The 23,585-nt window shown below is 37.8% G+C and overlaps 3 protein-coding genes across 6 annotated transcripts in view; 1 reads left to right on the forward strand and 2 right to left on the reverse strand.

The window, feature by feature from the left end:
- Positions 1–3,431, forward strand: part of LOC121947768 (PDZ domain-containing protein 11) — a 7,748-nt gene extending 4,317 nt beyond the window's left edge. Inside the window, exon 6 of the mRNA XM_042492883.1 lies at positions 682–3,431. Within this exon, the coding sequence (XP_042348817.1) occupies positions 682–716 (35 nt within the window). The 3' untranslated portion in view covers positions 717–3,431. The remainder of the gene's footprint in view (positions 1–681) is intronic.
- A 174-nt stretch (positions 3,432–3,605) lies between these two features.
- stard14 (START domain containing 14) lies at positions 3,606–10,288 on the reverse strand. Its single transcript, XM_042492884.1, has 6 exons — positions 9,946–10,288; positions 9,686–9,849; positions 8,050–8,155; positions 7,437–7,554; positions 7,297–7,349; positions 3,606–5,345 (listed from the first exon to the last, which is right to left on the reverse strand). The coding sequence occupies exons 1-6, from the start codon at positions 10,105–10,107 to the stop codon at positions 5,136–5,138; spliced, it is 813 nt and encodes a 270-aa protein (XP_042348818.1). The 5' UTR covers positions 10,108–10,288; the 3' UTR covers positions 3,606–5,135.
- A 2,682-nt stretch (positions 10,289–12,970) lies between these two features.
- On the reverse strand, positions 12,971–22,948 carry rab41 (RAB41, member RAS oncogene family). 4 transcript variants are annotated; one of them, XM_042492986.1, is made up of 8 exons: positions 22,783–22,948; positions 21,377–21,435; positions 20,495–20,548; positions 19,507–19,612; positions 19,047–19,158; positions 17,163–17,256; positions 15,201–15,267; positions 12,971–14,985 (listed from the first exon to the last, which is right to left on the reverse strand). In XM_042492986.1, the coding sequence occupies exons 1-8, from the start codon at positions 22,859–22,861 to the stop codon at positions 14,921–14,923; spliced, it is 636 nt and encodes a 211-aa protein (XP_042348920.1). In that variant the 5' UTR covers positions 22,862–22,948; the 3' UTR covers positions 12,971–14,920. The 4 variants fall into 4 exon arrangements, with proteins under 4 accessions (XP_042348920.1, XP_042348917.1, XP_042348918.1 ...); XM_042492983.1 differs by lacking the exon at positions 17,163–17,256 and adding an exon at positions 17,649–17,742; XM_042492984.1 differs by lacking the exon at positions 19,507–19,612 and adding an exon at positions 20,113–20,218.
- Between the last annotated feature and the right edge of the window lie 637 nt (positions 22,949–23,585).

The following is a 23,585-nucleotide window of genomic DNA, read 5'->3' on the forward strand; positions in this document are numbered from 1 at the left end:
GGCAGTAGCTGCAGCAATGAATCCTGGCAGACAGCATATCGCAAACCAGATTTCATTTGAGTGGACAAGAGTAGGCAGTAATCGTAGTTACTTTTTTCATAAGAACCTACCCTAACTCACTTTAATAAATTTACAGTGTCGATTTTGTCTTTTATGATCCCTCAGTATGCCAATACTACAGTATATGTTCATTGAAGTTAACATATACTGCCGTATTAATCTGTTTATCTTTGCATCTCAAATTTTAAATCATTTAGTAATTAATTTGACCTTTTATATCTAATCTCTTTACTCTTTAATTGTAAATCTTTATCCTTTATTATGTCTTTATATCTTATTGCCCAGTAAAGCACATAGAGCTGCCTTGCTTTGCCTTGCCTATGTTATACAGGGTGTGTAATATGCCTTTTAAAATAAAAAAGGTCATATGTGAGAAAAGCTTTCATAAAGAACATATCTCGTTCTGAGGGACTAAACCTGAAGAATTTGAAGCTTATCAGCACTTAGCTGCCCACATGTTACAGGATCCACATATACTGTCGCTCAGATAACTATCAGGCTGATCTGCATGCTTTCAGCAACAAAAAAACATGCTTTTGAGCCACTGAATCCTATCAGACTTGTATATAAAGACATCCAGTCGAGTATTTTCAGGTTGTCCTTTGTGTGTTTTACAATCAGACTACCAAAGGCAGAAGGAGAGGACTGTACATTAGGTGGCAGCAGAGAGAGAGAGAGAGAGAGAGAGAGAGAGTTGGACAGCCGCGTCACCGCACGTCATCACCCTCCTCCTACAGACTCTGGCCTCCATTCTGCTTCAAGATGACTGATGCATGACTAACGGCCTCAAGTCCTCCATGTAAGGGCAACACATACTCTCTTATACACTCTCTCGCCCAGATATCTGAGCGCTCCCTCCACTACTGTGATACATGATGATTTCCACTCCATCAGGTTGTGTTCACAGGAATCGAAGAAGCTCAAAACAGACATTTCACATTATAAATGATGGAACTGATGCATATTTTTCAAGTCACACATTAACAGTTACACACCGTGCATATTTTTATCATGCGTGGCCTGTCCTCGATTTTCCTCAGGCCCTCTAATCAAATGTTTCTACTGAACGTATTTTGATCAAGTACAGAGTAGCACTTGTGTATATTGTGCAAATTTGCCTTGATGACACTGATATAAAGCAGAGATACATATACACTGAAATGCTAGTTTGTAAGGTGTATCAGACTAAAAGTAACGCAGCCGTCATGAAAGCTATAATGTTTAAATTGTTTGATGGAATCATTTAAACTCAAGATCCTCTCATTAGCTTTCACAGGAGCTTTCAGCTGCATATCATGGTTCTAATGTTTTTTTCTTATATTGATAAACTGGCAACCAAATGTATGTACATGTAAAAAAAAAATGTACATATGGCTTGCATTTCAGTACGCACTGACGGTAAATATCACTGATCTAAATATCACTGTGAATATACTGTAGATCCAGTTTTTAAATATTTAACAAACATTTTTAATGGTTTAGGGAATTTGAAATTGTGTAAATATATTTCAGTGATTGATATGATTGGTCGAGCATTACTTAAAGGTTATGTATGCAACATTCAGCGTATTAATTAAGCAGCAACCCACTATTGAGTTATGGAGTCCTGAGCAGAGAGTGAATTCACGCTCTCTGTGTGCGGGGTGTTATTTGAGCTTCTCTGTGGTTGAATTTCGTAAGCTAGTCCATCTGTGCGTGTGTGTTAGTGCATGTGTGTAACGAGCTGGTTAGCTCAACGCTGCTGCTTTGCACTGCACTCATATGGCAGTTACGGCTGATATCAAGACGGCGCCCACCCTCAGGTTTTCTGGTAAGGAGGCTGAAAAGAGGAAAAGTCTCTGTGTCATATTGCAACGTATCATCGGGGTACAACATAGGAGCAGTAAAATCTGGTCTGCACTTGCTGAAAGGCTCATTAGATAATTAAATAAAACCATACTGCTTAGATTTGCTGCATCAATAATGTCCTGTAATTTCCTGTGTACACAAAAAATGCAATGTGTACGACTCAACAAGTTGGATAAAGTGTATTAATAATGTTTTCTCTGAAGTGAGAATATGATTATAAAGTGACGCTACTCGTAAGAGCTGTGAAAGACACTTTTTAGCTGAAACTTGGAACACAACCTGCTTCCTACCAGGTTAAGTTTGCTGCGTGAGTTACCATGGATATCTAGCCAAGTTAAAAGAGAGCCACTGTCATCAGACAGATAACCGTAGCCTTAGACCCAACATACCTGCTGCTTCGTGGTACGGCCTTCTGGTCCACATTTTCCGAAAGGTTCAATAACTGCTGCGCTATCATAGAACACGAAGATCGATTTGTTTCATTGAGTCGTCAGAAGTCAGCCTTGAGTCGAAATATATTCAAAAAGATATGGGTGAGAATTACAATTCTGCAATTATCGAAAAGCTCCTTCATAACAAATCATAAACAAATGCTTTTGAAATAAAAACGTTCTATTGTATATGGGCCGCCATCCATACGAGTGTACCTAATGAGATCTGCCAGGTCGAGAGCACCCAAAGAGCAGCTGAGAGGCCACCATCCCTTTATTTGCGCCTCCCAACATCGCAGCTCCATTTACATTGCGCATGTGTTATACTCCATAGCTCCCATGGGGTTAAAAAACATGTCCCAGCCTTCATTAAGTAGCCTTTACATCTGATTCGCAGTGGCAACACTGTTGGTGTTGTTAGCACTGTTTTTGAAGTAAGCACTGTAAGCTGCTAGCCGGAAGCTCCACGTTACAAACCGTGTGAAGACAACATGCTCTGAATTTTGCATAGACTCCCTTTGAATATTGTCAGTTTTTGTTGATGTATCATGTCACATGATAGGTTTTACATAACCTGCTTCTAGGCTGAATGATATAATTATTTAATGTACGAATAGTATATTTAAGGTGCCAAATTGTGGACAAGTGTGATGTCTAACATGCAAATACAGTACATGATAACAGCACATTGCGCCCTGCATTTCTGTATAATGATGAAGCCCGTGATAGTGGGTTTACCTGAGTGCAGGGAGACCTTGTCGTTAGCATTTCAACAGATCACCCAGGTACTTTAATCATTTTGGCCGCTGTGGTTCAGTGAAATCAGCTTTGGACTCAAAGTAAATCAGCACACATTTGAACATTAAAAGAAAGCAATTGAAAACCTCCGAGTGTTACAGTCTGCTAGTATAAAGCATTTATTTATATGGAAATACCTGCCTGTTGCATAATAACACTGTCTTATTCCTTTGTACGCTATTATTTTCATACAAATAACTTTGGCTGTCCATCAGATGAACTTCTCGTGTTTTTTCCGAATAAAGAAAACCATGACATTGACATGGTGAAATAAGGAAAAAGTTTTGAACTTTAGCAACCTTTTCTTTGTGCTTTGTCTTTGTACTTGAAGAGCCTGAACCAACTGGAAACGAACCAGTTTGCTCTGGTTCAAGTTGCCAAACTGGTTCCACTTTGTCCGTTGGTTTCTCTTGAGACCGATTGACATCTCGAGAGGAATGCAGTCAGTGACAGGGATTACCAAAGCACTTCATGCTTGTGAGGTTTATTTTAAAAAGTCAAGACATACTAACATTCTCAACATCAAATATCTCACAAAGAAATACCAAACAAGCCTGGCCCGCTTCATTCAAGGGCCTTTTTCTCCATCATGACTTCACCTGAGCTTACAGACACTTCAAATAAATAAAGAAAAAAGATAACCTTTGTGGTCATTCTAATCCTTCACGTAAAGTGGTACTCAAATGACAAAATTTACTATGTACATTTTTTATGTTAATACAACCAACAAGATTTTAATTCTCAGAGATCAATGCCCTCCTCGAGTGCCAATGCAAGTCTAGGGTCTGTTTAACTACAGCAAGAATAACATTGCATAAACCTTTGATTGCAAAACAGCTGAATAAATACAAGGACATTTCAAACCGTCTTCCTGTTTTACACAGTCAGGATAGAAAAACACAGTTGCTTCACTTATGACTAAATTAAATTACCTAAGGGTTATCAATAAAATGAGTAAAGTCTTCACATTTAAAATTAAATATAGAAAGCAAAATAGTGACTTTAGTTTTGGGTTTTGTTTTTTTTTTTGCATCAGGTTAAAAATATTTGTATTTTTGAAAAAACTATTCAAGACCAGCACCCACAGCTGCTGCACAAACCCAGAGCCCCCGCCATTGTTTCTGCAGCTAGCATTATTATGTGATTGAACAAATTAAAATGTGACTTCTCTTTTTTGAAGTGTTTTGGGCTTTGATAATTTTGAGGTGACATTTAACAAAGAAAAACTCTTCACTCGACTATTCAGTCACTTGTAAAGTCAAAGTAGATAACTATGCTTCGTTTCTTCATTAAAAAATAGAATACAAATGTCCTGACAGTGGACTCGATGTTAATGTAGCGCTGCAACTGTGATGCATTCAAACCCCAGACACCTCTTAGCCTGTACATGGACAACAGAAAAAGGGCGACGCTCAATTTGGATGGTCCGCCCACAGATAGTATTTAACATTTTTTAACATTTCAAAAGCTTATTAGTCGAGATTAAATTACACCTTTCAACTTTTTTCATACATTTTTTAACAGATTATCGAGTGTGACATTTTATAAACGTACGTATATATTCTCAAAATAATTCAGTTGAAACATTCATGCAATTTGCGCAGCATAGACGAGTGAAAGATCAACTAAATGAACTTGAGAATATGTAATGATTTGTCACGTATATAAACATCTACAAAATGAGACAGTTAAATGGTTGACTCAACTAATGAGCTCCTGATATTATAAAAAATAAAAAGTTCCCAAAAAAAAGTTTCTAAAACACTGGAGACATGTTGTTCAACATGGACTAAAGTCAATGGCAACTTGGTCTGTGCTCAAGTCCGTCCGGAAAGACGGCCGTAAACACTTCATGCTCTTGCTCATCCCAGAAGGCTCACTGATTTGGAAAACCGGATAAATATTCGTGAGTGACATCACAAAGAGTCAGAGGTCAAGTCGTAGTGAATTTGTCAGTTATATACAGTCTATCCTCCGCTCCCTCTTGCATGAGGAGATTTAACTGCTGTCCTCGTTCTCCTGCTGAGCGGCCACCTTTGAACTCTCGTCCACGTTTTCTAGCGAGTCGGCTCTCTGTATCGACAGTTCTGCGGGGTCCATCATAGGCAGGGTGCTCTGCTCTGGGTACAGCCAAGGCTTCAAGTCGGGAGAGTTTTGCTCTTTCCACTGTGGGTAGGCCACTGCCGCCTTGTGCACATTCTTCATCACCTGGAAGGAGTGGGCGTAGAGAGGAAACCATTATCAGAGGGCCGCAGTCTGACAATGAGGATCATACCGCACCTTTATTCTCAGTCAGCACAGCTGAAGATAACAGATTATGTAGCAGGGAGTTACACAAGACTATTTACACAGGACACAATCTATATATACGTTAGCTAAGATTTAACTTGATAGTGAAACTATAGTTAAACCATTTACTAAGGTCAAATTAAAAAAAGGCACGTAAAGTCTTGATTTAAACAAAACTGAAAATCACGTTTTGCTTCACAGGGTTTCCCCATATTTATTTGCTTAGGCCACCACAATTAAAACAACCGCTGCCACAAATAGATTTTAGAGCGCCATTGAAATATAGATATATACTGAGCACCACACTAAATTTCTCGGTTCATTGTGCTGGGTCTAAGAGATTGCATTCACCCACACTGCTTCTCCTCTCATCCATTGATCTAAACAGCTGATTCGCTCATCAATTATCCACAAGGTGACTCAAACTGCAGCTGAGGGATAACAAATAAAAACGACTCATGATGAGTTTCACCTGCGCTGCTTTCACGGACCGCAAAAATGTCAAAATTCAGAGTGAATGATAAAAACAAGGGACACACATACAAAAGAAACAGGAAGTTTGCTGACACTGTCTGCCGGATCCATTATTAAGTTGCATTTACAAAACCATGATCGCATGTCTATAGAAACACACACAAATAAAGGGAGACTGAAGAGACAGAGTCTCAGGCTTACATGAAGTCATATTGTGAATATTATTTTCCATGCAGGCAATATTTGTCGACTAGGAAAGCTGCCATGCTAATCGATTATTCAATCAGCAGAAAATCGAATCAACTATTTTGATAATCTATCAATATATAGGGTTTCATAAGTCAAAAGCATAAGTGCTGTTTATCTTACGCACACAAGATAATAACTTGTACTCTTAAGATATTAGGAAAACGTATGCACACATGACAATTAAAGGGGAACACCACTCAAATTAAGAATGGAGGAAGGTTCAAGTAATATTTATGAACAAGAGCTACTCTTAAAGCCAGAAACCAGAAAAGTTAGTCTCAAACTTGTGATAATCAAGTATTAATTCTTGAGTTGCTCCATAAACAATAAATGGTAGCCAGATTTTTTGGATCCGAAGAATGTTTGTTTTCTTTTTTATACCTAAATTACTTGTTTTGTAGTGAAAAAAAAAAAAAAAAAAAAAATTTATATTGTTATTATACTCAGAACATCTCGTTAATGTTTTCAGTGTCATCTATCACATCTTTCACCATTCATCGTCCATGAAGCTCCAGACTTTATACCCTGTGACATCACAAATTTGAGTTTAAGCACTGTAGTTTTTGGATCTGGGAGAGTTTTTTTGAGTTGACTAATATTTTTGGACTGTCTTAAGTAATAGGAATAACGTATGATTTTTCAGAATGGGCATAGTTGCCCTTTAACTTTCTCCTTCATGATAATTAACTTGGGCTAATTAATAATAGGGGCTCCATGCTGTTCTTAGGTAAAGATGCTCAATGGACCTTTCGTTTTAAAGGCACGAGTCTCTCAATGACAGCTTCTCATTAACACTCTGTTCGAAATAGTTTCAATCGGCGGAGGATATGAAACCTGGGAAACGAGTTCTGCCGAGAGCGAGAGCCAACAGTGTGAGCCGAGATATTCCTTTGTCAGCAACCTCACTGGGACAGGCCCTTAAATTGGGTTTCTATGGCTACCATTGTCCTTTAAGACACATGAAACCCTCACTCCCTTATGCGCACACACACACACGCGCCTATTACACGCTTCTTAATCGCCTGGTGGACACACGCCCTCGCATATCCACACAGCTCGTGTATTTTTATCACCTCCAGTGCTATTGTTGACTAGAAGTAAACAAAAGCTTTACTGAAAAGAGTTTGCGACATGTTACGTTACTTACTCTCGGAGCGAGAAATTTGGACGCGTGGTTCACCACCCACTTTGGAAGAGAACCTGGAGAAAAGAAATAAACTTTAAAGCTCTAAAAATGTTGAGCAAGAATGATCAGTTTGGAAAGAGTAGTGTTGGTTATGGTCTTACCTTTGGGGTCCGCTTGTGAAAGGTATGTGAAAGTGCAGCTGTTTGGTCCAATGGGCTTGACCAAATAGCCAGTGAGGATGGAGACGGCTCTCACTGCTTTTTTGCAGGGAGGGTATTTCTGGATTTGAATCGAGACAGTTTGGAGAGCAATGAGAAAAACATCAAAGTTTAACCAAAAAACATCTCTTTGTTGATGATGGACACGTCATGCAATTTGGACATGTGACACTATCCCCTTGGCTTAAAAATAGAAACTGCAATGATTTTTTTGCGTTGTGGATTGTTGATTAGTTCTTTTGTCAATAAAATGTCATAAAATAGTAAAGAATCTGTGTGTCCAAAAGCTCAAGATGACATCCAAAAATGTCTTTTTTTGTCCACAGCCCAAAGATATTCAATTTACTGTCATAATGTATTCAAATTTAAGAGCTTTTTTTCTTTAAAATGTTTAAAATGGTAAACCAGTTATTAAATTAATTGGCAATTTATAGCTGAAGCTCTAGTGAAGTCAGGTGTGAGTTGAAAATAAAATGCTCACAAAATATGAAGTCAACAGGTGTCCCTGAGCTGCAGAAATGTCATGTTTAAAGAGTGTGTGGAGGAAGTGGCGTACCGGATGTTTGACTGAGAAGTTGACGATGATGTACGCATCCTCGTTCACCTGCCACGAACGCAGAGTCACCACATCTCTGTTTGTTATCGGCTTTGGAGAGAAACCCCTGCAAAAAAAAAAAAAAAAAAAACAGAAATACAAAACTTGGTTATTTTGTGTTTCTTCTCTGTACACAACCTCAGACTCAGAAAGTGCTGCCTTGTTATGACAGTAAATACACTGGTGGAACAAGAGTCAGTTGTCAGTACTTCAGCAGCTTACATGATTCAACAGAAGAAACAGATTCTAATGAATCAGACATTAAAATAGACGCACGATGCAGCAAAAGAGAAGCAAATCTGGTCAGAGTGTGCACATATGGACAGAAGAGCTTGGGAAAATGATGGTAGCATTGGTTATATTTCACTGTGGCTCAAAATAAAGGTGCATTTTCTGTAGCACTTTAATTAGAACATGACGCTCAAGAACTTAGTCACAAAACAAAGAAGACTTGGCACGGATTTAAATGCTGTGCTGTCTTGAAATAGCACTATTTATCTATTTTAAAAAAAGAAGCTTAAAACATTGCCGAACCTAGCATCTTTGGTGCCCTAGTGAAGCTCCTAAAACCAACAAATCAACATTCTCAGTTTTGAGATCTAAAAAGTATATCTATCTATCTATCTATCTATCTATCTATCTATCTATCTATCATCTATCAAACAAACAATAGTAAGTATCAAATAATTAAAAAATAGGTTAAAAAATAGGTGCAAATTTCAGCTTGTTTTTCCTTCCTTTATTGCACCCTGGACGGATTTATTATTTTCATTTCTCTTATTCTTGCAGTGCATGCCCACTATACAAGACCAGAAATTCGCGCTCACATTCATTATGTTTTGGAAGTGACTGATATCACAGCACAGAGCACACTAGGATACCTGCGATAGTGGCCAAGCAAAATAAAATGTAGTTAATATACACACACATATGTATTTTTTTATATATATAATGTTTTTTTTAATGTTATTCCATTATTAATTATATATGGTAATTTTTTCACCATTTCTGAGATGTTTTAAAGTTCTGTAAATCGTAGATATCTAAAATGAATACATGGAAATAATACTAGTACTGGTAATATTCCTACTTCAGGGGTCAACTTTTGATGGAGATACTAACATATTAAAAACATTAGAACAGTAAATGATTTGTAATTTTGATTTTTTTTTTTTTCTTTCAGCCCATTAACTGCCATCTCAAATGTTTGGTATAGGCCTAAATTGATAAAAGGAAAAACAAAACAGTAAAAATGAATATTTTTTGTTATTATAACTCAGAGGAAATGAAAAATGTAAAGAAAAACATTTTTCATTGCTTTTTACTCAGTGAGGACTTTAAAAGGTTAACAACAACAACAAAAACTGGTTGGGGGTGGGGTGGTGGGGGCCCCAGGCGGACTTCTATAGGAAGATCCGCCCCTGTATAAAAGGATATCAAACAAACTCTAAATCCGACTCAAACTCTCCTTTCAGTGTGTATTGTTGCGTGTAACAGGTGAAACTGAGTCAGCCCTGCACTGTGGACTAACAGGTTTCAGGCGATTCGCTTGTAAAAGAGACACAGATAAACTGATAAAACATGGATAAGATTAGACAGAAAGGAGTCCTCACATGCGTAGTATCCCACATCGGCGTTAGCAGAGAGCCGGGCAATGTCATAACTCTCCGCCATGGCCGAGTCCCACGTCTTACGGTACTGGCCATCGTGAAGGACGTCGTACATGGTGGCGGCGGACACATCTTTGATTGTCATTTTACACTGAAACGCAGACATAGAAGTGCAATGTCAAGATAACAGCAAACCACCCCGAGACAACAACTGGGTCCTAATATAGGGAAGTTAAAATGAGCTTACCTTGATTTTGTGGACTTTAGGTACATTATTTCCTTTGTTTTTAGGAGCAACTTCGACCCACACCTGTATCCCATGCTTGTCATACTTGCTGGCCCAATTCTCCGTGGATGAACACTGATTTCTGAAGTCAGCAAAAGTCGCCTCGTCGGGTAAAATAGACATCTTTGAGAGTCTTTAAAAAAAAAAAACTTAATTCTTTAAAAAAAAAATTCCTCAAAAGAAATCTGAAAACCTGCTCAGTCAGTGTGTGTGTTTGACCTCCTGAAGAGATTTAGCTCCTCTGCGGTTTTCTACCTCTGGTGACACGAATATATGCGAGCTGGTTACCAATCAGGTCGAGCAGGATTTTTTTTTGTGTGTGTGTGTGTGTGTGTGCTGAATTCCTGAGCCATGCCTTCAAACACCTCTCCCAGTGACGTCACAGCACTTCCGGAATCCAGGTGTGTTACGCAGGTAGCATAAAAACGTTCTCACTGAAGCAGCCTGAGAGACTCATCTTAAAGTATTTGTTTTTACAATGTTATACAGACACTGCAGGATAAAACTAGATGAATTCATAAAAAAGGAGTGCTGTTGTTTTATTGTCAGTGTGTGAAAGATTCAAAGGAGGCTTCATATAGTAAACACTGTGGGCTGCAGGGGAGTGGGCGGGTGCGAATTGCTCAGTGATCATCATCACGACTTTAAATGTTGAAAAATAAAAGTACACTATAATAATAAAAAATAATAATAATTAAAGCTTGAATGTATCCTCATGACTGGGCCTAAAGTTAGTTTTAATAACTGTATAAAAATAGGTTCTAATGTTATCCTTTGATACCTGAGCAAATTGGCTGAATTTCGTTCAAAAACATGGGAGAAGGGCAACAAGGAACAACTGAATGTATCATGTATCTTATTGCCAAAATTAATACGCATCAACCTGTTTACAAGTAGGCTTGTGTTCCACTATGGCTATTTATTTTTTTAAATTGTGTTTATGGATTTTTAGTTTTACCAATATGGTCAATGCAGCTAATATATATATATATATATATTTTATAAAAGTAAAAAAAAGACAGTTATTATTTTCTTAAAAACGGGGAAATGTCTAGAAAGCTATATTTATAAATCTCTTAATCCTATATTTAAAATGATGTTACGGGAAAAGCAAAAAAAAAGTAAAATTACCTAGAAAAAAAAGAAGAAAATGCTAAAAGAAAAAGTCAGTATTTATTTTAAATATATAATTAGAGATTTATAAATATAGCTTTCAAGACATTTCCCCTGCTGTTTTTTTTTAAAGAAATTAATGTCTTTCCTTTTTTCTTTTTTAAACACAAAAATATTAGCTTCATTGACTGTATTTATAAAACTGAAAATCTATAAACACAATTTTAAAAAAAGAAAACAACCATAGTGGAACCCAAGCCTTACTTGTTAGCAGGTTGTTGCGTATTCATTTTAGCAATAAGATTTATGATACATTCAGTTTCTTATCACATACTTTCAATAGCTTTTGTGCACAGATGTGTATCAGCAAAGTAGCAGTAGTAAGTGTGTGTGAGGCAATCTCATGCTCAAACTTGGCCACACCTATCTGCTGTCACACTTCATGCCTGTGCTAGTTTCAGTCTACTTAATGACCTGTGACACACTTCTCAGATTCAATGGAGCTGTATTTTCAGGTAATTTTATTGTACTCAAATAAAGATCCTGCTTTTTTGGGGTCATTTTCACTTTCATTGCTCATTGCCTTCTTCCCATGTTTTTGAAAGACATCAAGGCAAGTTGTTCAGGTCTCAAAGGGTTAACTGGCCTGTCTCTCAAGAGGAAATTTTGACTTGTCTTGGTAAGAAAAACAGGTGCCAGTAATAACACTAATGATGACTCTGATGTATTTAAGTGCTCCATTGAGAGTTTCCATGACTCAGCATGCACAGTACCAGGATCCTGAAAAACAAACAACTACAAGGAACTCATTCATCATTAATCCCATTATTTACACCTGTGCTTGTCCTGCTGTGAAAAGTCACAATCTCCTGTAAAAAAGCCTGTTGCTTACACACACATACACATCATACACATGCACATATACAACATACAAGCACTGGCACATATTCCACATATATACACACACTTCCATCTACATGTGCTCACAAAAATCAATACCATACAAAACCTCCTCTCCCCTACATTTGAATATTAAATCTTGCAATCAACAGTCCAACTGCTGAACTATTCCTGAGCAGGTTACTGTAATGAATTTACATAATTTAACAGTTCTTAAAATAGAAGTCCATCTTCCCATTTCAGTTTATATTTTTGGTAAAATGTAGCACAGGTGGGACCAAGTCACAAGTAAGTCTCAAATCTTTACATCAAGTCCAGAGTCGAGTTCTAAACAAGTCATAATGAGCGCTCCACCAAGAAAGTAATAATATATTAAAAGTTAACAAAAAATAATGAATGCTTTTAACAGGGTTTGCTAAGAACAAAGGCGACTGAATTTAATCATAAACCACAACAGAAAAAAATGGTGTTTCTGTTCCATCTTGTATTTAACTCATATCTTATGGGGGGAGGGGGTTAATTTTTTAATTTTAAAAGAGGTCCTTGACATGAAAAACTTATTGTATGTTGTTGCAGGTTTATATATTGTGTCTAAATGAAATAGAAGGATTAATGTTAACATTAGTGGATTCAGTACATGAGGGGACAGGAGTCCCCCCCAACTTGAGTTGCAAGTCTTTTTCGATTTCGTCAAATAGAGTCTAAAGTCATCAAATTTCTGGCTTGAGTCTGACTCATGTTGAACTCATATGAGTCGACTCCGCAGCTCTTGAACATGTTGATTTGTATCTTTTTCATGAGTCAAAGTCATCGTTATCACCAGTAACAATTAATCCTTGATACTATTACGTTGTAAAGAATGCTTGTTGATTCATGGCATTTGAAACAGTAGAATTATTAATGTACCATTACACTGAAAACAACCTTTTCCCTGCAGCGGTGTTTAACAAAGAAAAAGACCACAGAAGTTCAATTTTGGTGAAATATCTTTATTTTATTCCATGTGATAGGCCTACACTTGTGTTTCAGTAACTCTCCTTTTTATACATCAGATAGTAATAGTACATTATTCACACAAACGTTGCTAAACACGAGTAGACAGCATATTTCAAATGGACAGACACAATTCAGAAGAGCACAAAGCTGAGTATTTAGTCAGTGACAATAGAAGAGCTGCTCATGTTAAAATGGTCGTTTGATGTAATTAAACACTTACATTTTTAAATCCATTTTAAAACGCTGACATTTCAAAACAAGCTACAGCAAAATGACCAGTGTCTTTTGTTGTGCTATGGCTAGTTAGTTGGTTTGTGTTACACTCTGTATGTGTGTGTGTTTGTGTGAGTGTGTGTGTGTGGAGACAATGTAGCCTTAACCTGTGACTGTAAACCAAGCTACTGACTATACACACTGCAAAAAAAAGTAATTTCTAGCAGTGTGACAGGAAAAAAAAAAAAAAAAAAACGTTACCGGGCCTAAGTGTCGCCTTTAGGTGGAGTCCCAGCAGACACGCAAACAATAAATAAAATAAACTTTCAACATGCGTGTCAGCATCTGTACTTTTGGTCAAGCATACAATGTTATCTGTATGTCCAAGTTATAAAATAAATAAACACAAAAAAACCAACAGTCCTACACAGGCAATAGCAATACAGCAAAGGATACTGCAACTAACTTCTCTGCACTTTTTTGTTTTGTTTTTTTTACAGCAAGGGTGTTAGTAAGCGTTAGCTGTATCTGAGGACAAACTCTTAATCTACCAGCTCTACAAAACAACTAGTGAAGCCATGAACCAGTCAGCCGGCTTCTTTTTATATTTTACAATATTGTGGCTTGATTCAGTGCACAACGTTGGTGAACAAACAAGCAAGGCATCTGTGTTCTTATCCATATAAATCCTGCATGGTGAGCATGCTGCATGTTCTTGCAATAGTGTACTCAACACAACACAAATTGTCAATGAGATGGCGGGTACGTCATAGCGACCAAAGTGACAACTTTCCATCCACGTGGAAAAACGAAACATTGGCTTTTTTTTTGTTCGGGGCATCTAATAATGGAAAACTCCTCCTCAGACGTGTTAGTATGCGTGCAGCTAATTTAACAACATCGGAAAGACAGTTGCTATAGTTTTAAAGCAGACATAGCTTCAGGTTAGTAGCAGTTCTAGTGATATTGGGATGGTTTTCCATTGATGATGTGTGACTGCATTACTTGGTTAAACCTCTCTTTCACTGTTTCAAATGCAACCTCAAATTAAGTAAGTTTGGTCTGCTAACACACTGTTGAATTTGGCAGTTTAAGCCTACAGATGTGTTAAATGCACCCTCTTCAGTGAGTCCATATGAGCCTAATGTGGCAATATGATGGTTTGGCGATGACGTAAATTCACTGGTAAGATCCTGCCTCTACTTCCTCAAAATAAGACAAAGTCAAGAAATAATCTCAGAGATAGAATAGTTTTAGGCAAACTTTCCATTTAAAAATAAAAAAAGTAAAATACAATGGGCTGAGAACTCAGCCTTGCAGAGTCATTTAAATAATCCCAAGCAGTTTTACTTTACAACAATGACAAGAGTAACAGCACTAAGATTCTGCACTGTGCAATAACTCATGAGCAGTTAGCTATGTCAGTCTGCAATCCTATATAATGCCATGCAACTGGATGAAAATCTCAACATATCGTTTAACTTATTCCTTGTTTTAAATGTTTAGTTTTGAACCTTTTTTTCCCCAGATAATCTGTTTCAAACAGTAATGCACATCCACACGGTTACTCTGAAAAGTCACTGAGTTGAAAAGGGGAAAAAAAAGAAAAGACAGGTCCTCCATCCCAGTGGCAGTGCGCCAAGGGTGGAGAGAGTGGCCACTGAGAGACAAGCTGTTGGTGGGGAGGAGACAGGCTGGGTGAGGGTGAGGTGTACTAGCATGAGCAGCTGCTCTCGGTGACAGTCATCTCTGGCTGTTTCTCCAGTTTGATGTCGATCACTGAGGGGAGTTGGTTAAGTAACATCAGCAATGAATTGGCAAATTTCACTTCAGTATTTTCTGCAGTGTTATCTGGCTGCCATCTCGTCAGTTTTTCTTTTCTGTAGAGGGAACTACGAGGTACTTGTTACCAGCTTTTTTTTTTTTTTTTTTACAGGATTAAAGCCATTGCAATGTTAAATGGACAATGTTGAAAGCAGCTTCAAAAAGGATACTGTCCTCTTTGCTTTTCTCTGGTGTGCTGTCCATCCCAGGCAATGCAGCAGCAACACGACGGAACAGCTACAACAACAGAGAGAAGCATTTAACAGCTGATCACATTTGAAAAGCTGTAGTGCAATTAAAGTGCTGTAAAATAGGGGTGAGTGATTAAGAGAAAAATGCTCCATGCCATATATAATTATATTGCCATACTGATATATTGTGCACTGCAATTTCTGGACATTCTAATTAAGAAGGTGTAATGTAAAATAATCACACAGAAATGTCTATTATTGTCTAATTTGATGTTTGAAAATGTTAATGCAAAAAATCCTGTAAATACATTATTGCAATGATGCAATCTTAAGGGATGCACGAAAATATCGGCACGCCATTGGTATCAGCTAATATGAATAGAAATTTAATATATATTAAAATCGGCTTTAAAATGAACTACCGCAATTGACCAACATGCTTTTTCTTATTTTGCACAATTAAGGACTATTACATACATTGATAAGCAGTAAATTTTATGTCTCCATCTGTTGGTGGGCCATCATGATAAAGTTATGCATAATCTAATGTTAATCACACTACAGAAGAGATCTGATGATTGCTAATATTAGGTGGAAAAATAAGTAGACATATCGATATTAGTATCAGTTATGAGCCAAATGAGTTGTTACAAATCAACATATCAGATATTGGCAAAAAAAAATCCAATACTGTGCATTCCTAGCAATCTTGCTTATTTATTTGCCTCATTCCCCACGATGGCAAAATAAGACGAGTGAAACTGAAAGGATAGTTACCTCAGTATAAACAGAAAAATCTCTGATGGATAAGCTTATTTTGCCTCAAATGTACAAGTATATTGTGTAAATACAGTAATCGCCCACCCCTATTGTCACATGAACTAATTACAGGAGACAGAAAGGGATCAAAGTTTTAAGTTGTCCCTCATTAATATGTTTCATTGAATAACAGGCAAACACAAGGAGCCCGTTTGGAGCCACAGGTAGAAAAAAAAACCTTGATGTGTAAATCTGTATGAACTCTTTTGTAAACCATGCCCTTGGATGTGTACTGTAGGCCTTTTTTTTTTTTTAGGACGGCAAAGGCTGTGAATACTGGTGGTCTGGATATCGGGAATTCCTATATTCAATGTAATTCTTGGGACATCCTAATTTAACATAGAGGCACCTCTATTTAGATCTAACCATTCAGAAAATATGACAGTCTCTGGCCTAATGTTTTTCTTGTGCACTATGAAGTCTTATGCATATATTTTTGTGTAGCACATTGTTGTGTACCATGTTTTTCTTTCTTTAGTTGAGGCAAGAATATTAGGGTAAACCAATCAGGGGTAGAGTAAGGCAAAGTTGGGCGGGTCATCCCTGGGGAAAAAAAAAACCTTACTTCCTTTATGCTAACATAGCTCCCTGTGAATTTAAGCTTTTTTTGCCAAATTATTATTTGGTCGCCTGGCACACAAAACACCGAGTTTGAGTTTGAGAAAACGGATTGTAAATGGTTTGCATAGATTTACACATTTGACTTTTTTTCTTTTTCTACCATGTGACCCCAGTGGAGCTTTGTACAAACAAAAGAAGCAAATAAAGCAGTGATTCAAAACGTGATTGTAATCGCTGAGATAACAGCATGAAAGTGAAGGCTGCCATGCTAACCTCCTCCACTGAAAAAATCCATTACAGTCACAGAAACATTCTGAAAGCTGCAGAAGTTTAAGTGAATCACACAAAAAGTACTTGAGACTGGATCAGTGAATTTGTGCAGATCAGGTGAATAAATACTGAAACATCTAAAAGCAAACCCTGTTGGGGGAAAACACAACCTGCACTGAGAATATCAAGACACGTCACGATGAGCCACGAGAGGGGAAAAAGGAGGAGGAAAGAGTGAAAACTTTTGAGGGCAGAATTAGCTCAACTACCTCGAGAGAGCACGATCTCTACCTGTTTGACATTGTAGCCAGTCTTTGCGCTGGTTTCAATGAACATGACATTCAGTTCCTTAGCTCTCTGCTCGCCCTCCTCCGTGGTGATCTGTCTGCTCAGGTAGAGGCAGAAGGGGGGGAGATGGACGAACAGACAGATGTGGAAAGAAACATCGCAAAGAGGACAGGCCAAAAGGAGAGGGAAGAGATGGAGAGAGAAAAGAGAGCTCAACACTGAATCTTGTTTTTGGGGGGTGAAAAAGAGAGTGGTTAGTTTAGTTTTAACACACAGACAGACAGAGAGGGAGACGGAGGGAGAGAAGCTGCTGTGCTAAGTAAAGATGAAGCAGCAGGAGAACAACTCATTCATTCAACAGCCGCACACTGTCCCATATAATGAATACATGGAGGAGTTGTACGTCCCGCACGGCACAGGCTGGCCTCCCTAACCTACAGGACAAGATGACTGTCAGGACTTTAACACCTGCTGTTGCTGGACACCAACCTGTTTGACGTTATAGCCAGCCTTGGCACTGGTCTCTATGTACATCACATTGAGCTCACGAGCTTTCCTCTCTGCCGCCTCAACAGAAACTTGCCTGCCATGGTCCCGGGAAGGGAGGGGGGTGGGGAGTGGTGTGGAGTGTGGTGTTGAGGGAAACACACAAAAAAAAAAAATCAAAATCAAAATGACATGGAGAGAACAGAGCAGGAAAGAGAACAAAAAAAATAAGGCAAAGGGGGGAAAAAAGGCAGAACAGAAATATGATCAAATCATAAGAAATAAAAAAATATAGAAATAAAAGTACTTGAATCACTAATAAAAAGGCTGGAGTATGTAAAATGCCAAGGGATGATAAAAGTCAAAATTAGATGGGATGCACTGAAGGGAAGAAAAGTGGGATTCCAGGCTTTGGCAGTTTATACTCTGCTTAATGCTTATGCTAGGGCTGGAATAATACTGCAGTATTTTTAAGCTATATCCTGACACCCAATATAATATTAATCTCCATATTTTGAAATCTCTCTTATGATGAAGTTAAATAAAGTTAAAATAAAGTAAATAAGGTTTATAATAAAAGTTAAATAAGGTAGTTATAATAAAGTTAAATAAGGTACTGTTAAGATAAAGGTAAATCAAGGACTGTAATAGTAAAGTTATATTAAGCACTATTTTAGTCAAGTTAAATAAAGTACAGTTATAACAGAGTTAAATTAAGTACTGTTATAATTAAGTTAAATAAAGTACTGCCATAATAGAGTTAAATAAAGTACCGCCATAATAGAGTTAAATGAAGTACTGTTATAACAAAGTTAAATAAACTACTGTCATAACAGAGGTAAATAATAAAGTACTGTTATAATGAAGTTAAAAAGGTACTGTTACAATATATTTAAATGAAGTACTAGTCTAATAAATTTAACTTAAGTGCTATTATAGTACTGTTAAATAAAGTACTGTTATAATAAAATTAAATAAAATACTGTTATAATATAGCTAAATTAAGTATTGATATAATGATATAAATTAAAATGGAACCCCTAATGCTTTTATTCCTGAAGTGTTGATGCTTTTGCTTTGGACTTCCATCTTTTTCCCTTTTGTGGCTGAGAGAGTGAGGGAGCCCTAGGACAGAGCGAGAGAACCGAAACGCCAAAGCAAGTCTAATACTGCTGACTTATAAAAATGATGCTCAGCATATTTTCATTTTATACATCCCACGTGGAAAACAAGCTGCAATACATCAAGTTTAATTGATATATCGCCCACCCTTGCTTAATTCTACCTTTCTACTAGTTGTAAAATTACAAAATAACAGTCTATATATATGTATACATACATCATTGTAACATGAATAAGAAAAACATTACAATCTTTCACACATCTCACACAACCATGTACCTTTTATCCGCCAAGTCTGTTTTGTTCCCAACAAGCATGATAATGACATCACTTCCTCTTTCTGTTCTAACATCATCAATCCACTTTGAGGTTTGCTGGAATGAATTAAGATCTGTGGATAAAAAAAAAAACAAAAAAAAAAAACACCCCAAAATTACTGTAGACATCGACCGCGTGCAGACCCAAACAACATAAAACATTCAGCACTCTAGCAATAGTTAAAAGTGTGCTCAAGCAGTTATTACTCTTCATTAAAAAGGTAGAGCATCTTATGTAAGAAAGCTCGTAGAGTAGTAGTGTTAGCAGGAGATGTTAAAAGAAGCTTGAAGGAGAAAAACATACTTAGGAGAAATTCTGAAGGTTATTAGCAGAAATGCAGAGAGTAGCATCTACGCCAAGATAGCTTCCCTTTAACTGCTCTAGACCCCTACAGAAAGGTTAGAGTACAGCCCTGACTCACTGGTGATGTCATAAACAACCACGGCAATGGTAGAGTCACGGATGTAGCTGGGAATTAGGCTACGAAAACGCTCCTGTCCAGCAGTGTCCCAGAGCTGGAGTCGGACCTGAGGATAGGAACGGAGGGGGAAGAAAAGGACAAGGAGATAAAAGAGGAGAAAGGCAGAACAAGAAAGTGGAGAACGGGACAGACATAAAGGAACTGCAAGCCAAGCAGCAGAGATGAAAATGGCCTTTTTATGGAGGAATGGGGAGAATCATTCAAATGCAGAAGGGTCAGAGATGACCAGCGTTATGCTGATAAGACATGTAAGAGTAGGCCCTGGTGAATCATTATTTAGCCTGTTTTAGAGGATCCCTGCCAATGAGGTGACATCGGAAGACATTTTCTGTTATTTCTTCTATCAGCCTCATATGTAACAGCATTAAGGAAGCGTAGACCCCCCTGGACACTGCTGGAGGAATCCTTTAGTATCACCACCGCTGATGCACATACATCCTTAACATGCTGTCCAGTGGGGTTTGCAAGGCTGGTAAATGCTCTTTTTTTTGCCCTTCCATACATTAAGCGAAGGACAAGGAGGTGAGGCAAGGCCATGATACCTACTGGCTATGTCATAAACCACCACAGCAGCGGCTGAGTCGCGGATGTAACTGGGGATGAGGCTGCGGAAACGCTCCTGTCCGGCTGTATCCCAGAGCTGCAGCCGAATCTGTGGCCAGCCGTGAAATGAATGTGGGAAGAGGGGGAGGGCGTTTCATGACCCAGCCAGGGGATGGAAGGAAAACAAAAACTTGAAATAACGATGGAAGCTAAAAACATGATCACATGTCCAACAAAATGATGCTAAATTCTAGGATAATGTGAAAACAATGTGAAATGGTAAATGATGGCTACAACATAAAAGAGCAAATGCATGCTTTTAGCTTTTGGAGCAGTTTTAAAACTATGACAGTGGGAATGATAAAATAACAAAAACTGGACTTACCGTACGATCTTCTAAGTACATGGTTTTTGACAAAAAGTCAATGCCAATTGTTGCCTGTAAGAGAATCATTGCATTAAAACATTGTTATAGGCATGATACTGGATGTTGCATAAGGTCCAAGGTTCAAGATTCAGCGTTCTAGGTTATTTATTGTCGGTGAACAATTACAAGAGTGGTCACTGCTATTGAAATACTTGATAACAGACTCCCTCCTGTGTAAGTATTTATATAAAAATGAATGGTAGGAATAAGAATCCTACAAGTAGGAACAAAAAGAGAAAGTAAATTTAAGTATATAAAGTAGCGCAGGTTAAAATAAAGTATAAAATATAAGTAAATCATGAAGCCTCTGAGATAAATAAGTAGTTGTATTAATACACAGAATGTAACAGGAATGTGCTGTGGTAAAATGTTTGCTTCACAAGACTTTTAATAAATATGTATATACAAAGGAGCAGACAGTTTGTTTTAATGAGAGCTAAAGGGGCATGTAGTATAAAGTGACCCCTGTCTTTATCTAAGAAAGATTATGAGACAAAGTTGTCTGATCACATAGTATATTTAACATTATCTTAGACCTTTTTCACAACATTTTGACTAATAATATTAGGAACACCATGGGTGAAGCTAAAAACAACAAGCATGGCTCTGTTCCATCAAGGTGCTCCCATATCAAACCGGGAAGTCATCATGCACACTTAAAAAGGATCTGGAAGATCATGGAACAGCCCTAAATAATTAATGTTATTCATTACACCTGTGATTAATAAGTCATAATGTCTTTTATGAAAAACGCCTTTCAGAACACATCATCTAACGATCAGAATACAATCAATCGGTGTCTTACTTATGCATTATATTGTGATGAACATATGTTTTTACCTGATAAGTGTTGTCGAAACTGTCATACATGAACCTGGTGATGAGCGAGGTTTTCCCAACTGTAAAACACAATAACAGATATTTTAAGATTTGATCCTGGCAATCAAAGACCAGCAATGGAAAGAGTAATGAAAATCTGTACTCAAGTACAAGTTTATACATTTTTCGTTTTTACATTACTGAAATAATAATTCCCAATTATTGTAGCAAACTGGTTCCAAGCATTGGTTATCGGTCTTACTAACTACAAATAATCAGTACTGGCCCTGAACAACCAATGAAGGTCGACCCCTGTAAAAACTATATTTTACATGGCCAAAACTCCAAAGTTAACATTAGGTGTCCAATTATGTAATTCCCAATTGTGTAATATAGGAAGAAGAAAAAGGAAATCAATGAGTCCGTGACAACACATGGTGAGTAAAGTGCTATTATCATTGATGCAATGTGCACTGCTGAACCCACACGCTGAGCTGGCAGTATGGGTGGAGCCACAAAATTTGGGAAAATGAAAATTGCTTGGCCACTTCTATATGTTTCGTGACGAGAGTAGGTCACTGCCGTATAAAAAAAAATCGCCCCTAAAATACAACCGTGTATAATCATGTCAGTGCCAGTCCCAGTGCGCTGACGTTTAATGGTTGGGGAAAGGCCGACTGGTCTGGACCCACCGGCCGACGTGGCTCTGCAAAGGTGCTGCCGTAGGAAGCTAATGATGCTAGTGAGTTGCAAAGCTGACTGATACGAACAAATTTAACACCCGGTTTACTATTTAGAGGCAAACAAACTCTTGATAGCCATATTAGGGTTTTAACAGAGTGGTGAGCGTCATTATTAACGAACGTTGCTGATAAAAATGTTAGGCTAGCCCAGCTAACTGCTAACGTTAGCTTAAAGTAGTTAGCCAACTCTCGTTAGCTACAGTGAGATGATGCTGAGGCGTCACAAACTAATAGCAACGCCGAGGACAGTGTCCATTGTTTTAACCCGACAACGAACCAATTTACTGATAAATCACACATATCAAAGGTATGTAACGGTAACTCTATATATTGTAGGCATTTATTGTTAAAGGGCGAGATGTATGGCTAGCTTACCGTTTTAGCGCTAGCCAGCTATGCAATGACATCATCACGAATGAGAAAAAATGTTATGTCCGTGATTTTTTTTATCATCGTACTCTATCTTAATATACATTATTGACACTGAAACATTAGCATCTCCATTTGTATCTTCATTGGTCGTTCATTACCGGTGAATAACTTTATCTGGCTAAGCTAGCAGCAAACTAGCCGTAGAAGCTAGCTAGCTAGCCAATGCTACGTAAATCTTAGCCACTTCTTCTAACATATTCCTCACATCCGACCCAGTTCACGCTTAGATCAGGTCCACCGCTCCCTACTTACCACTCTGTTCGCCCAGAAAAACAAGCTTGAACTTTCGTAGAGGGTTGCCAAACTCTCCGCCGCCGGTCGTGGTTGACATTTTGTCCAAAAAATAAACAGCTAACTAGCTGACTTGGCTAATGATGTGATGTCTAGACCGGAGAGGAGCAAGTAGTGTATCTTTATCCTGCACTAGCCAGCGCTATTGTTTTCCTAAACCTACAGAAGTGAAATAGCACAACCAAGAGGCCACTGCTGAGAGACAACAGCAATGAGAAGGTAAAGCCTTATTTCATGTCTATTTCATTGGGATATACTGCTTTTTCTCTAATGTGACCAACAAAGTATATTTTAATACATCTTGATGACAGGAGGAGTAAACATTTACACACAGCAGGCCTACAGCACAGTCACAGTTACTCGGATTTAGCTGCAAACATTTTACTAAAGCTAAGGGACTATTCTTTATTTATCAGAGGAGGGGTTGGGCTGGGGTGCGACTTTGCCTTTTGTTTTTATTTTGGTCCTCCACAGAGCCTGTTTTTTAGTTGCAAGTCGGAAGTCGATAATTCCGTGTCGGTTTTCTGATTTCTGATTTTGCTACATGCAGATTCATTGATGTAGGTTGCTAACGGAGACGGGAGGAGGAGGCAAGGCAGCTTTACTGTATAACACATTTCATACAACAGGGCAATTCAAAGTGCTTTACAGATCAATAAAATATAGGAGGCTAGTAGGCGACTAGATGCTCACAAAGACTTCTATCAAACACAAATCAACTGAATGGAAATGCCACTAAAAAGTGGTTATATCAGATTTTACAA

The sequence above is a fragment of the Plectropomus leopardus genome, chromosome 9 (genome assembly GCF_008729295.1).
Source record: "Plectropomus leopardus isolate mb chromosome 9, YSFRI_Pleo_2.0, whole genome shotgun sequence".
Taxonomy (NCBI): domain Eukaryota; kingdom Metazoa; phylum Chordata; class Actinopteri; order Perciformes; family Serranidae; genus Plectropomus; species Plectropomus leopardus.